This window comes from Odontesthes bonariensis, chromosome 21, assembly GCF_027942865.1.
Source record: "Odontesthes bonariensis isolate fOdoBon6 chromosome 21, fOdoBon6.hap1, whole genome shotgun sequence".
Taxonomy (NCBI): Eukaryota; Metazoa; Chordata; class Actinopteri; order Atheriniformes; family Atherinopsidae; genus Odontesthes; species Odontesthes bonariensis.
Window position 1 is genome coordinate 290868 of NC_134526.1, and position 14552 is coordinate 305419.

The 14552-nt window shown below is 48.7% G+C and overlaps 2 protein-coding genes across 3 annotated transcripts in view; both read right to left on the reverse strand.

The window, feature by feature from the left end:
• Positions 1–3927, reverse strand: part of LOC142371344 (integrin alpha-3-like) — a 38042-nt gene extending 34115 nt beyond the window's left edge. The window contains exons 1-2 of the mRNA XM_075453994.1: positions 3830–3927; positions 1473–1640 (exon numbers count right to left, since the gene is read on the reverse strand). Coding sequence (XP_075310109.1) covers positions 1473–1630 — 158 coding nt within the window. The 5' untranslated portion in view covers positions 1631–1640; positions 3830–3927. The remainder of the gene's footprint in view (positions 1–1472; positions 1641–3829) is intronic.
• Positions 3928–7231: 3304 nt separating this feature from the next.
• LOC142371528 (uncharacterized) lies at positions 7232–14172 on the reverse strand. Of its 2 annotated transcripts, none has more exons than XM_075454208.1 (9): positions 14129–14172; positions 13797–13953; positions 12954–13077; positions 12605–12762; positions 11293–11432; positions 11038–11215; positions 7761–7900; positions 7527–7689; positions 7232–7427 (listed from the first exon to the last, which is right to left on the reverse strand). In XM_075454208.1, the coding sequence occupies exons 1-9, from the start codon at positions 14143–14145 to the stop codon at positions 7362–7364; spliced, it is 1143 nt and encodes a 380-aa protein (XP_075310323.1). In that variant the 5' UTR covers positions 14146–14172; the 3' UTR covers positions 7232–7361. The 2 variants fall into 2 exon arrangements, with proteins under 2 accessions (XP_075310323.1, XP_075310322.1); XM_075454207.1 differs by having other exon boundaries at positions 11293–11435.
• Between the last annotated feature and the right edge of the window lie 380 nt (positions 14173–14552).

Below are 14552 nucleotides of genomic sequence, written 5' to 3' on the forward strand. Positions count from 1 at the left end.
CTCGCCAGCAGAAATCAGACTAACTCGGGAGAAATCAGACTAAACCAGCAGAAATCAGACTAAACCAGGAGAAATCAGACTAACCCGGGAGAAATCAGACTAAACTGGGAGAAATCAGACTAAACCGGGAGAAATCAGATTAAACTGGGAGAAATCAGACTACCCCGGGAGAAATCAGACTAACCCGGGAGAAATCAGATTAAACCGGGAGAAATCAGACTAAACCAGGAAAAATCAGATTAAACTGGGAGAAATCAGACTAAACCGGGAGAAATCAGACTAACCCGGGAGAAATCTGATTAAACCGGGAGAAATCTGATTAAACCGGGAGAAATCAGACTAACCCGGGAGAAATCAGATTAAACCGGGAGAAATCAGATTACACCAGGAGAAATCAGATTAAACTGGGAGAAATCAGACTAAACCGGGAGAAATCAGACTAACCCGGGAGAAATCTGATTAAACCGGGAGAAATCTGATTAAACCGGGAGAAATCAGACTAAACCGGGAGAAATCAGACTAAACCGGGAGAAATCAGACTAAACCGGGAGAAATCAGATTAAACTGGGAGAAATCAGACTAAACCGGGAGAAATCAGACTAACCCGGGAGAAATCAGACTAACCCGGGAGAAATCAGACTAAACCGGGAGAAATCAGACTAAACCTGGAGAAATCAGACTAAACCGGGAGAAATCAGACTAAACCAGGAGAAATCAGACTAACCCGGGAGAAATCAGACTAAACCGGGAGAAATCAGACTAAACCTGGAGAAATCAGACTAAACCGGGAGAAATCAGACTAACCCGGGAGAAATCAGACTAACCCGGGAGAAATCAGACTCGTCAGGATGGAGGATTCCTCCGGGGAAAGTTTAAACTGACTCGGCGGCTTTCAGCTGAACCAAACACCAGCCAGCCAATCAGAGCGCAGCGTTCTGCGGTTCACCTTTGCTCTGAGAAGGAAGTGGTTTGATGGTTTTATGGCAGTTCACCTCTGGACAGCATTCAGACACAGAGTTCAATCATTCACCAGAACACACCTGAGAACACAGACACCTGTATGGAACGCCAAAACGGTCACAAATTGCCTCCATTTTCACCGGATGCACATTAAAACTGAGCTTTTTTATCTCACCCAATATCTAGATGTGATGAAATCAGACTAAATGTGAATATGTGACTTTCCCGGTTTCCATCAGATACTTTGCTTTTATTTTGGAGGTTTTTTGGTGACTAATTGGAACCGAAAGGTTTGACCTACATCCCCAGCAGTCTTTTTTACATCTTTCTTTAGGCTTTCATAGAACAACCACTCAGACCCGAACCCGGGCCGGTACCTCCAGCCTCTGAGCGTGGGGCGCCTGCTCAGCCTTTAGAGCTACCTGCCCCCCTTTGGGGTAAAGAAAGTCCCATTAAAGCACATTAGTCATGGCACTGTAGGCTTTCCGTAGGACGTTCAGGTGTGAACTCACAGGTAAGCGTCCGTCTTCAGGTCCTGGTGCAGAGCCACAGAGAGGCCGAACAGACTTCCGTCCTCGCCCGTCTTCAGCAGCGGGAACGCCGTGTCGAGGTTGAACGCCACGCACACGCTGACGCACACGCTCAGCAGCGTGCACACACCTGTCGCCATGGAGATACACCTGAAAGCACAGTTACAGGAAACCAGACTGTTGGTTATTGATTATTAATCGGTGTGGAGTCATGTGACCAGCCGGTCCGAGCAGATGTTTCACAGCTGGTAAACACGAAGAGAACCTCCTGTCCCGGGTTAACTCAACTGGTAAACGGGTTAACTCAGCTGGTAAACAAGTTAACTGAGCTGGTGAACAGGTTAACCCACCTGTTGGTCTCCAGATAAACAGATAAACAGGTTAACCCACCTGTTGGTCCTCAGATAAACAGGTTAACCCACCTGTTGGTCCTCATATAAACAGATAAACAGGTTAACCCACCTGTTGGTCTTCATATAAACAGATAAACAGGTTAACCCACCTGCTGGTCTCCAGATAAACAGATAAACAGGTTAACCCACCTGTTGGTCCTCATATAAACAGATAAACAGGTTAACCCACCTGTTGGTCTCCAGATAAAGAGGTAAACTCTCCAGATAAACAGGTTAACTCAGCTGGTAAACTCTCCAGATAAACAGGTTAACTGAGCTGGTTAACTCTCCAGATAAACAGGTTAACCCACCTGTTGGTCTTCAGATAAACAGGTTAACTCTCCAGATAAACAGGTTAACCCACCTGCTGGTCCTCAGATAAACAGATAAACAGAAACAGGTTAACCCACCTGTTGGTCTTCAGATAAACAGGTTAACTCTCCAGATAAACAGCTTAACCCACCTGTTGGTCTTCAGATAAATAGGTTAACTCTCCAGATAAACAGGTTAACCCACCTTTAACCCACCTGCTGGTCCTCAGATAAACAGGTTAACCCACCTGTTGGTCTTCAGATAAACAGGTTAACTCTCCAGATAAACAGCTTAACCCACCTGTTGGTCTTCAGATAAACAGGTTAACTCTCCAGATAAACAGGTTAACCCACCTTTAACCCACCTGCTGGTCCTCAGATAAACAGATAAACAGGTTAACCCACCTGTTGGTCTTCAGATAAACAGGTTAACTCTCCAGATAAACAGGTTAACCCACCTTTAACCCACCTGCTGGTCTCCAGATAAACAGATAAACAGGTTAACCCACCTGTTGGTCTTCAGATAAACAGGTTAACTCTCCAGATCAACAGGTTAACCCACCTGTTGGTCTTCAGATAAACAGGTTAACTGAGCTGGTTAACTCTCCAGATAAACAGGTTAACCCACCTGCTGGTCTCCAGATAAACAGATAAACAGGTTAACCCACCTGTTGGTCTTCAGATAAACAGGTTAACCCACCTGTTGGTCTTCAGATAAACAGGTTAACTCTCCAGATAAACAGATAAACAGGTTAACCCACCTGTTGGTCTTCAGATAAACAGGTTAACTCTCCAGATAAACAGGTTAACCCACCTGCTGGTCCTCAGATAAACAAATAAACAGGTTAACCCACCTGTTGGTCTTCAGATAAACAGGTTAACTCTCCAGATAAACAGCTTAACCCACCTGTTGGTCTTCAGATAAACAGGTTAACCCACCTTTAACCCACCTGCTGGTCCTCAGATAAACAGATAAACAGGTTAACCCACCTGTTGGTCTTCAGATAAACAGGTTAACTCTCCAGATAAACAGGTTAACCCACCTGCTGGTCTTCAGATAAACAGGTTAACTCTCCAGATAAACAGGTTAACCCACCTTAAACCCACCTGCTGGTCTCCAGATAAACAGATAAACAGGTTAACCCACCTGTTGGTCTTCAGATAAACAGGTTAACTGAGCTGGTTAACTCTCCAGATAAACAGGTTAACCCACCTGCTGGTCTCCAGATAAACAGATAAACAGGTTAACCCACCTGTTGGTCTTCAGATAAACAGGTTAACTCTCCAGATAAACAGATAAACAGGTTAACCCACCTGTTGGTCTTCAGATAAACAGGTTAACTCTCCAGATAAACAGCTTAACCCACCTGCTGGTCTTCAGATAAACAGGTTAACCCACCTTTAACCCACCTGCTGGTCCTCAGATAAACAGATAAACAGGTTAACCCACCTGCTGGTCCACAGATAAACAGATAAACAGGTTAACCCACCTGTTGGTCTTCAGATAAACAGATAAACAGGTTAACCCACCTGTTGGTCTTCAGATAAACAGGTTAACTCTCCAGATAAACAGCTTAACCCACCTGTTGGTCTTCAGATAAACAGGTTAACTCTCCAGATAAACAGGTTAACCCACCTGCTGGTCCTCAGATGAAGCAGTTTCCTGGTTCTCGGTGAACAGCAGCTGTTTCCTCAGCAGCTCTCAGCTCCTCTGAACCTCCGGCTGCTGCTGCACGCGCTCTAATACCTGCTCCTCCCTCTCACGCTCGCCTTGAAATGAAATCATGTCTCTGTGTTAAGCCACCCCCACACTCACACGTGCACGCACACACACAGTCATAAATGGATTGGGGTCCTTTGGGCGTGCACGCTGACTCTGATTGTCTCTAAACACGCCCTCCAGTTATCAGCGTGTGTGGAACTGAATGTTTAACTAACATTATGAGGTCTGAACTTTCCACACACACACCTCTCAGGGTTTATTTTTGCTTCCCGTCTTTGTTCCACTTCCTCTTTTCTTTCTCCTTTTCTTTCTGATCAGTAACACACACACACACACACACACACACACATACACATATTGGTGCTTTATTTATAAAGCACCAAATTACAACAAAGGTCATCTCAGGTCACTCAAAGATTCAGTCAGAATCCAGTCAGATCCAGTTCATTCACAACCTATTTAAATAAAGTTTCCAGCTGAGGAAACTTCCCTCTGATCCGACCCGTCCTGAGCTGCAGGAGGCGACTGTGGGAGGAAAAACTGCCTTTGAACAGGAAGAAACCATCAGAACCAGAACCAGGAAGAATCCTCCATCAGAGGCGCAGCAGAGACTCATCGAGTCATGGAGCGGCCCACCTACAGAACCCCTTCCAACACCACTGAGACAGCTGCTGGTGATGAGGACAGCCGGTCATCTAAGGGTTAGGGTACAGGTAGGGTAGGGTTATGGTTAGAGTACAGGTAGGGTAGGGTTATGGTTAGGGTACAGGTAGGGTAGGGTTATGGTTAGGGTACAGGTAGGGTAGGGTTATGGTTAGAGTACAGGTAGGGTTATGGTTAGGGTACAGGTAGGGTAGGGTTATGGTTAGGGTACAGGTAGGGTTATGGTTAGGGTACAGGTAGGGTTATGGTTAGAGTACAGGTAGGGTAGGGTTATGGTACAGGTAGGGTAGGGTTATGGTTAGAGTACAGGTAGGGTTATGGTACAGGTAGGGTAGGGTTATGGTTAGAGTACAGGTAGGGTTATGGTTAGGGTACAGGTAGGGTTATGGTACAGGTAGGGTAGGGTTATGGTTAGAGTACAGGTAGGGTTATGGTTAGGGTACAGGTAGGGTTATGGTTAGAGTACAGGTAGGGTTATGGTTAGGGTACAGGTAGGGTTATGGTTAGAGTACAGGTAGGGTTATGGTTAGAGTACAGGTAGGGTTATGGTTAGGGTACAGGTAGGGTAGGGTTATGGTTAGGGTACAGGTAGGGTAGGGTTATGGTTAGAGTACAGGTAGGGTAGGGTTATGGTTAGAGTACAGGTAGGGTTATGGTTAGGGTACAGGTAGGGTAGGGTTATGGTTAGAGTACAGGTAGGGTAGGGTTATGGTTAGAGTACAGGTAGGGTTATGGTTAGGGTACAGGTAGGGTAGGGTTATGGTTAGAGTACAGGTAGGGTTATGGTTAGAGTACAGGTAGGGTTATGGTTAGGGTACAGGTAGGGTAGGGTAGGGTTATGGTTAGAGTACAGGTAGGGTTATGGTTAGAGTACAGGTAGGGTTATGGTTAGGGTACAGGTAGGGTAGGGTTATGGTTAGAGTACAGGTAGGGTTATGGTTAGAGTACAGGTAGGGTAGGGTTAGGGTACAGGTAGGGTAGGGTTATGGTTAGAGTACAGGTAGGGTTATGGTTAGAGTACAGGTAGGGTAGGGTTAGGGTACAGGTAGGGTAGGGTTATGGTTAGAGTACAGGTAGGGTTATGGTTAGGGTACAGGTAGGGTTATGGTTAGGGTACAGGTAGGGTAGGGTTATGGTTAAGGTTTTTCAACCTGTGTAAAACCAGGCTGAAAGCAGACGATGTGCTGTTCCTACCATCTGATTATCATCGCTGATGTGTGTGAGAGCCTCTTTAATGTCACCGACTGTCGGTTCAGCCACCGGCAGCACTTTAACTCCAGAGATACCGAACCTTCTGCCACTATCAGCTCATTTTCTGATGTGAACCTGGCCTCAGACAGATGGAGCAGAGCTCTCAGACCTTCTGTATATGGGACTATAAATGACAATAAACTCAGTTTGTCTGGAAACCTGCAGCTGTTTTCTGTTTATCAGCTGTTTCATCAGCAGTCAAGGAGGAGGAGAGTCTGCAATCTGCAGAAAACATGAGAATCAGACCGGAAACATGGTGGAACAGGCTTTCTGAAGCTTTCTCACTGGTCCATCACTGCTGATGAGAAAGCATTGTATGCTAGCATCTGCTGCTAGCTTACAGCTAACATGCTAACCTGTTTCCCTGTGGGACCAACAGAGGAACTATCTGTATCAGAGCTGGAGGGTTGTTGGTCTGACTGCAGGAACAGCTTCATCATGTCTGTGTTGCTAGCTTACAGCTACATGCTAACACATGTTTCTGCATTAAACTTTGATCTCAGATCCTCAGTGTGGAAACTGGTTTTTGGACTTCATGGGGCCCTACTTTTCTCCGTCCTGCTGGAGCTGAATGAATGTTGGACTTCCTGCGGCTCTCACAGGAAGTGAGTCTGCAGATCCAGATGATGCTGAGCAGGAAGACACTGATTGCTGTTTGTTGTGTGATGACTGAGATCATTAAACAGGGGGCAGAACTCAAAGAAAACCAACACTTTACGTCCTTAATGGGACGTTTCCTGGACGCACAGCAGCGTTTCATCAACAACGCAGTGCATGATGGGACGTTTGCTCCAACACTTCTGTTTGTCTGGCTGCAGCGCCACCTGCAGGACGGAGCTGAGAGCAGAAAAGCTCACCTGAATCCCAGTCTGAATGGGCCTCGTTTTAATAAAAAGAAAAACAGAAAACTCTGTTTGTTGTTGGTTTTCAGGAGCTTCTACAGATGTTTGTGCCCATCATGCACCTGAATGAAAATAAGCTGACAGCTGGGCCGAAGCGGAGTTTCACGGCTCCACTCAGGGACTTTACCGTGTTTATGGATATTTCTCTGATCAACACAGAGTCCAGTTCAGCGCCCTGATATCCAGGTACGATGAAGCTGGAAATGAAGCAAACACCAGTTCTGACTTTAATGGGATTTTATTAGAATAAAAACTCATTTTTAACATGTTTCATCCCAGCGTTCAGCTGCAGCAGTGCATGCTGGGAAGCAGCAAACAGCGCCTCCTGCTGGCAGCTTTACAAACTCATTTATTCCAGTTTTAATCTGTTCATACTCGTCTGTGAGCTTTGTTAATTACGGAAGAGTATTAGGGCCAGGCATAAGAAAAAATATTTATATTTTGCCTGTCGAGAATAAAGTCGACAGGCAAAATATAAATATTTTTTCTTATGCCTGGCCCTAATACTCTTCCGTAGTTTATTTACTCTGAGAAACACTGAAGAATAAAACCGCTTCATCATGAGGAGGAAACATTAAGTGTTGGCAGCAGGAGACTCAGCGCCACCTGCTGGACAGAAGGGGGAGGAGTCAGAGCAGCGAGCTGCTGCAGAGGAGAACCAGCCACTCGGTCAGGTTCAGGTCGCTCTGATGAGGCTGAAACAGAGACGCAGAGTTCACTGTGAGACCTCCAGCCTGAACTACGGAAGCCCAGAGGGAGCAAAGCCGAGGAGGCGGGGCATCAGAGCCCGTTACCTTCAGCTCAGACGTGTCCACGGGCCGCCCGTCCCGCCGCACCGACAGCAGCCGAGCTCGCCCCCCGCCGGGGTACCCCTCCTCCACCTCCAGCTGGCACACCAGCGCCGCCGACTTCAGGTAGATCAGCCGGCGCTCAGCGGGGCGCCAGTCGATGGCGAACCTGCACACAGACAGCCTTAAACATCTGGTTCTGAGAGGAGTTCTGGCTCAGATCCAGCTGTGCAGCCTCACCTGGACCTCAGCATCTGGATCTCAGTCAGCAGCTCGGCCTGACCCATGTAGCGCTGCATGACCTCCAGCAGGGCGGCGCTCAGCTCCGTCCGGCGGCCCGTCACGCAGCCCTCCACCAGGTCCGCCATCCCCTCGCCCACCTGCAGGGAAACACCGATCTGATCACCTGACCAGGAAGTGACATCACAGCATGAGCCACAGTGTGTGGAGAATCCGTTACAGACAGACAGGAAGTGACATCACAGCAGTAACCTGTGTGGAGAATCAGTTACAGACAGACAGGAAGTGACATCACAGCAGTAACCTGTGTGGAGAATCAGTTACAGACAGACAGGAAGTGACATCACAGCAGTAACCTGTGTGGAGAATCAAGTTACAGACCGACAGGAAGTGACATCACAGCAGTAACCTGTGTGGAGAATCCGTTACAGACAGACAGGAAGTGACATCACAGCAGTAACCTGTGTGGAGAATCCGTTACAGACAGACAGGAAGTGACATCACAGCAGTAACCTGTGTGGAAAATCCGTTACAGACCGACAGGAAGTGACATCACAGCAGTAACCTGTGTGGAGAATCCGTTAGACCGACAGGAAGTGACATCACAGCAGTAACCTGTGTGGAGAATCCGTTACAGACCGACAGGAAGTGACATCACAGCAGTAACCTGTGTGGAGAATCAGTTACAGACAGACAGGAAGTGACATCACAGCAGTAACCTGTGTGGAGAATCCGTTACAGACCGACAGGAAGTGACATCACAGCAGTAACCTGTGTGGAGAATCCGTTACAGACCGACAGGAAGTGACATCACAGCAGTAACCTGTGTGGAGAATCAGTTACAGACCGACAGGAAGTGACATCACAGCAGTAACCTGTGTGGAGAATCAGTTACAGACCGACAGGAAGTGACATCACAGCAGTAACCTGTGTGGAGAATCCGTTACAGACCGACAGGAAGTGACATCACCACAGTAACCTGTGTGGAGAATCACAGACCGACAGGAAGTGACATCACAGCAGTAACCTGTGTGGAGAATCACAGACCGACAGGAAGTGACATCACAGCAGTAACCTGTGTGGAGAATCCGTTACAGACCGACAGGAAGTGACATCACAGCAGTAACCTGTGTGGAGAATCAGTTACAGACCGACAGGAAGTGACATCACAGCAGTAACCTGTGTGGAGAATCCGTTACAGACCGACAGGAAGTGACATCACAGCAGTAACCTGTGTGGAGAATCAGTTACAGACAGACAGGAAGTGACATCACAGCAGTAACCTGTGTGGAGAATCCGTTACAGACAGGAAGTGACATCACAGCAGTAACCTGTGTGGAGAATCCGTTACAGACCGACAGGAAGTGACATCACAGCAGTAACCTGTGTGGAGAATCAGTTACAGACCGACAGGAAGTGACATCACAGCAGTAACCTGTGTGGAGAATCAGTTAGACAGGAAGTGACATCACCGCAGTAACCTGTGTGGAGAATCCGTTACAGACCGACAGGAAGTGACATCACAGCAGTAACCTGTGTGGAGAATCAGTTACAGACAGACAGGAAGTGACATCACAGCAGTAACCTGTGTGGAGAATCCGTTACAGACCGACAGGAAGTGACATCACAGCAGTAACCTGTGTGGAGAATCCGTTACAGACCGACAGGAAGTGACATCACAGCAGTAACCTGTGTGGAGAATCCGTTAGACCGACAGGAAGTGACATCACAGCAGTAACCTGTGTGGAGAATCCGTTACAGACCGACAGGAAGTGACATCACAGCAGTAACCTGTGTGGAGAATCAGTTACAGACAGACAGGAAGTGACATCACAGCAGTAACCTGTGTGGAGAATCCGTTACAGACCGACAGGAAGTGACATCACAGCAGTAACCTGTGTGGAGAATCCGTTACAGACCGACAGGAAGTGACATCACAGCAGTAACCTGTGTGGAGAATCAGTTACAGACCGACAGGAAGTGACATCACAGCAGTAACCTGTGTGGAGAATCAGTTACAGACCGACAGGAAGTGACATCACAGCAGTAACCTGTGTGGAGAATCCGTTACAGACCGACAGGAAGTGACATCACCACAGTAACCTGTGTGGAGAATCACAGACCGACAGGAAGTGACATCACAGCAGTAACCTGTGTGGAGAATCACAGACCGACAGGAAGTGACATCACAGCAGTAACCTGTGTGGAGAATCCGTTACAGACCGACAGGAAGTGACATCACAGCAGTAACCTGTGTGGAGAATCAGTTACAGACCGACAGGAAGTGACATCACAGCAGTAACCTGTGTGGAGAATCCGTTACAGACCGACAGGAAGTGACATCACAGCAGTAACCTGTGTGGAGAATCAGTTACAGACAGACAGGAAGTGACATCACAGCAGTAACCTGTGTGGAGAATCCGTTACAGACAGGAAGTGACATCACAGCAGTAACCTGTGTGGAGAATCCGTTACAGACCGACAGGAAGTGACATCACAGCAGTAACCTGTGTGGAGAATCAGTTACAGACCGACAGGAAGTGACATCACAGCAGTAACCTGTGTGGAGAATCAGTTAGACAGGAAGTGACATCACCGCAGTAACCTGTGTGGAGAATCCGTTACAGACCGACAGGAAGTGACATCACAGCAGTAACCTGTGTGGAGAATCAGTTACAGACAGACAGGAAGTGACATCACAGCAGTAACCTGTGTGGAGAATCCGTTACAGACCGACAGGAAGTGACATCACAGCAGTAACCTGTGTGGAGAATCCGTTACAGACCGACAGGAAGTGACATCACAGCAGTAACCTGTGTGGAGAATCCGTTACAGACCGACAGGAAGTGACATCACAGCAGTAACCTGTGTGGAGAATCCGTTACAGACAGGAAGTGACATCACAGCAGTAACCTGTGTGGAGAATCAGTTACAGACAGACAGGAAGTGACATCACCGCAGTAACCTGTGTGGAGAATCCGTTACAGACAGGAAGTGACATCACAGCAGTAACCTGTGTGGAGAATCAGTTACAGACCGACAGGAAGTGACATCACCGCAGTAACCTGTGTGGAGAATCAGTTACAGACAGACAGGAAGTGACATCACAGCAGTAACCTGTGTGGAGAATCCGTTACAGACAGACAGGAAGTGACATCACAGCAGTAACCTGTGTGGAGAATCAGTTACAGACCGACAGGACGTGACATCACAGCAGTAACCTGTGTGGAGAATCAGTTACAGACAGACAGGAAGTGACATCACAGCAGTAACCTACCTGCAGGGTGAAGCGGTCGTCGTGGCTCCAGGTGACCGTCAGTCTCAGAGGCTCCAGTTCATTGGACATCAGGGAGGAGGAGGGGCGTGGCCTCAGCTCCACGCTCAGCTCTGATTGGTTCAGCGTCAGCAGCTTGATCTGCAGGACGTCCTGCGTGGCGGCGGCGTGCTGCTGCAGCCTGGCAGGTGGTCAGGAAGCAGAGTGAGCGACCAATCAGAGCGTCCGAACCGAGCCGTGTGACCTCACCGTACTCACTCGTCTCTGAGTCGCTGCCAGCCGATCAGCTGACCGAAAGCCGCGTCCGACTCCGCCTTCAGCTGCGTCAGCATGTGGTCAGACGAGCGCAATGCATTCTGGGCCTTCAGCAGAGACGCCTGCAGTGTCCCACGCTGCTGCTTCTGAAGGAGACGAGGAGATGAGGACAGAGGAGGAGAGGAGACAAGGAGAGGAGAGGAGGACAGAGGAGGAGAGGAGACAAGGAGAGGAGATGAGGACAGAGGAGGAGAGGAGACAAGGAGAGGAGATGAGGACAGAGGAGGAGAGGAGACAAGGAGAGGAGACAAGGAGAGGAGGACAGAGGAGGAGAGGAGACAAGGAGGAGAGGAGACAAGGAGAGGAGGACAGAGGAGGAGAGGAGACAAGGAGGAGAGGAGACAAGGAGAGGAGGACAGAGGAGGAGAGGAGACAAGGAGAGGAGGAGGAGATGAGGACAGAGGAGGAGAGGAGACAAGGAGAGGAGGACAGAGGAGGAGAGGAGACAAGGAGAGGAGGACATAGGAGGAGAGGAGACAAGGAGAGGAGGAGGAGATGAGGACAGAGGAGGAGAGGAGACAAGGAGAGGAGAGGAGGACAGAGGAGGAGAGGAGACAAGGAGAGGAGGACAGAGGAGGAGAGGAGGAGGAGATGAGGACAGAGGAGGAGAGGAGACAAGGAGAGGAGGACAGAGGAGGAGAGGAGACAAGGAGAGGAGGAGGAGATGAGGACAGAGGAGGAGAGGAGACAAGGAGAGGAGGACAGAGGAGGAGAGGAGACAAGGAGAGGAGGACAGAGGAGGAGAGGAGACAAGGAGAGGAGGACAGAGGAGGAGAGGAGACAAGGAGAGGAGGACATAGGAGGAGAGGAGACAAGGAGAGGAGAGGAGGACAGAGGAGGAGAGGAGACAAGGAGAGGAGGAGGAGATGAGGACAGAGGAGGAGAGGAGACAAGGAGAGGAGGACAGAGGAGGAGAGGAGGAGGAGATGAGGACAGAGGAGGAGAGGAGACAAGGAGAGGAGGACAGAGGAGGAGAGGAGACAAGGAGAGGAGGACAGAGGAGGAGAGGAGACAAGGAGAGGAGACAAGGAGAGGAGGACAGAGGAGGAGAGGAGACAAGGAGGAGAGGAGACAAGGAGGAGAGGAGACAAGGAGAGGAGAGGAGGAGAGGAGGACAGAGGAGGAGAGGAGACAAGGAGAGGAGGAGGAGATCTGTGATCTGGGAAACAGATCACCATGGCAACAGATGCTGCAGGTTGGGGGTGTGGTCTGGGAAACGGATCACCATGGCAACAGATGCTGCAGGTGTGGTCACCTCTCTGTGCAGATGTTGAACCAGCTGTGTCAGCCTGTGTCTCCGGTCCTGGATCTGTTGGACTCGGTCCTGCAGACAGCTGAGCAGCTCCACCGTCTTCTCCTCCTCCAACCGGTTCTCCGCCTTCAGCACCTTCCACCGGCCCCGAGCTCCGCCCTCTGGTGGAGAGTGTTGGTGAAGCAGATTCCCCGTTAAACTCACGTTAATCTGAACTCTTTCACGGGGATCAGAACCCAGTAAAACATCTGAAATCTAAACATCTGGAGGGATCCACTGTCCCGCTTCTGTTGAAGCTCTGCAGGCGGCTGTGATCCTGGCCTCAAAAATAAGTAGTACGGTGTGCGTTTACCTGGCTGGGGAGGACACGACTGCGTCATCAGTTGCTGGGCAGACTCCAGACCTTCCAGTAAGGACATCATAGACTCCAGAACGAACAGCTGACGCCACAGAACCGCCTGGACCCGACGGCTGTCCTGATGTGTACAGATGTGGACAGACTGAAACATCACGGCGTACAGATGTGGACAGACTGAAACATCACGGCGTACAGATGTGGACAGACTGAAACATCACGGCGTACAGATGTGGACAGACTGAAACATCACGGCGTACAGATGTGGACAGACTGAAACATCACGGCGTACAGATGTGGACAGACTCAAAACATCACGGCGTACAGATGTGGACAGACTCAAAACATCACGGCGTACAGATGTGGACAGACTGAAACATCACGGGGTACAGATGTGGACAGACTCAAAACATCACGGCGTACAGATGTGGACAGACTGAAACATCACGGCGTACAGATGTGGACAGACTGAAACATCACGGCGTACAGATGTGGACAGCCTGAAACATCACGGCGTACAGATGTGGACAGACTGAAACATCACGGCGTACAGATGTGGACAGACTGAAACATCACGGCGTACAGATGTGGACAGCCTGAAACATCTTATTGAATTTTATATAACTAAATCTAATGAAATCCCCTGAAACGAACTGATTTATCGGATCTGTTTGCATCTTCTTAATGTGAACTCTGATTTCCTGCATTTGTTATAAGTTTCATGAATAATCTGAGTCTGCTCCTCTTTGGTCCTTTTATCTGATAATCAGAATAAGTATGACTGTTATTTCGCTGTAAGTCTGGAACAAAATAAAGTTTCATTTAAAAACACAGACCGACCTTGAGCAAGAGGACCGTCCCGGCTGCCTCCGCAGAGTCCGGCTCCGGGTCTCCGCTGGGCTGCAACAGAACCGGGTCACAGCGCCTCAGAACCGGGTCACGGCGCCTCAGAACCGGGTCACAGCGCCTCAGAACCGGGTCACAGCGCTTCGGCACTCTGCCCGAAAACAAACAACAGTTAGTTTAAGCTAGCTCACAAACACCCATTCTGCGGGAAATGTCGCGTTTGAAATATTTCATTGTTCGGAACCAAACCTCGGTTCTGAACGTTAAACAGCCTCTCACTAACTCACTATAACCCAAACTAACTCACAAACAGAAAAACCACTTACGCTGGAGGATCCGCCATTTTTGTTTTCAAATATCCGCGCTTCAACGAGCGGATCTGATTAACCGCTTTATAGTGACGTCGAACTCCGTTGAGCCAATTGAGAACTAGATACGTAAAACGTCATCACGTTATCACACCCCCAAGCGGCGATAACAGAAAGCGAAATGATGAATTTTAAACCTTTGAAACCAAACACTGTAAATTACATGCGATGTTCATCAGAACAGTTTGCTTAAACTAAAACTAAAAAAGGGACATTTTACCAAAATAATCTGCAGATATTCCCTTTAAAGCTGCTCAGAACTGAACTAACTCTGGTTCTGCCTCAGATTCTGGGTTTATGTTCATGTTGGAACATGTTTCAGTGAATCTCTGCAGCTGTTACCATGGAAACATCTTCCTATTCTTATATAAAACATAAAGAA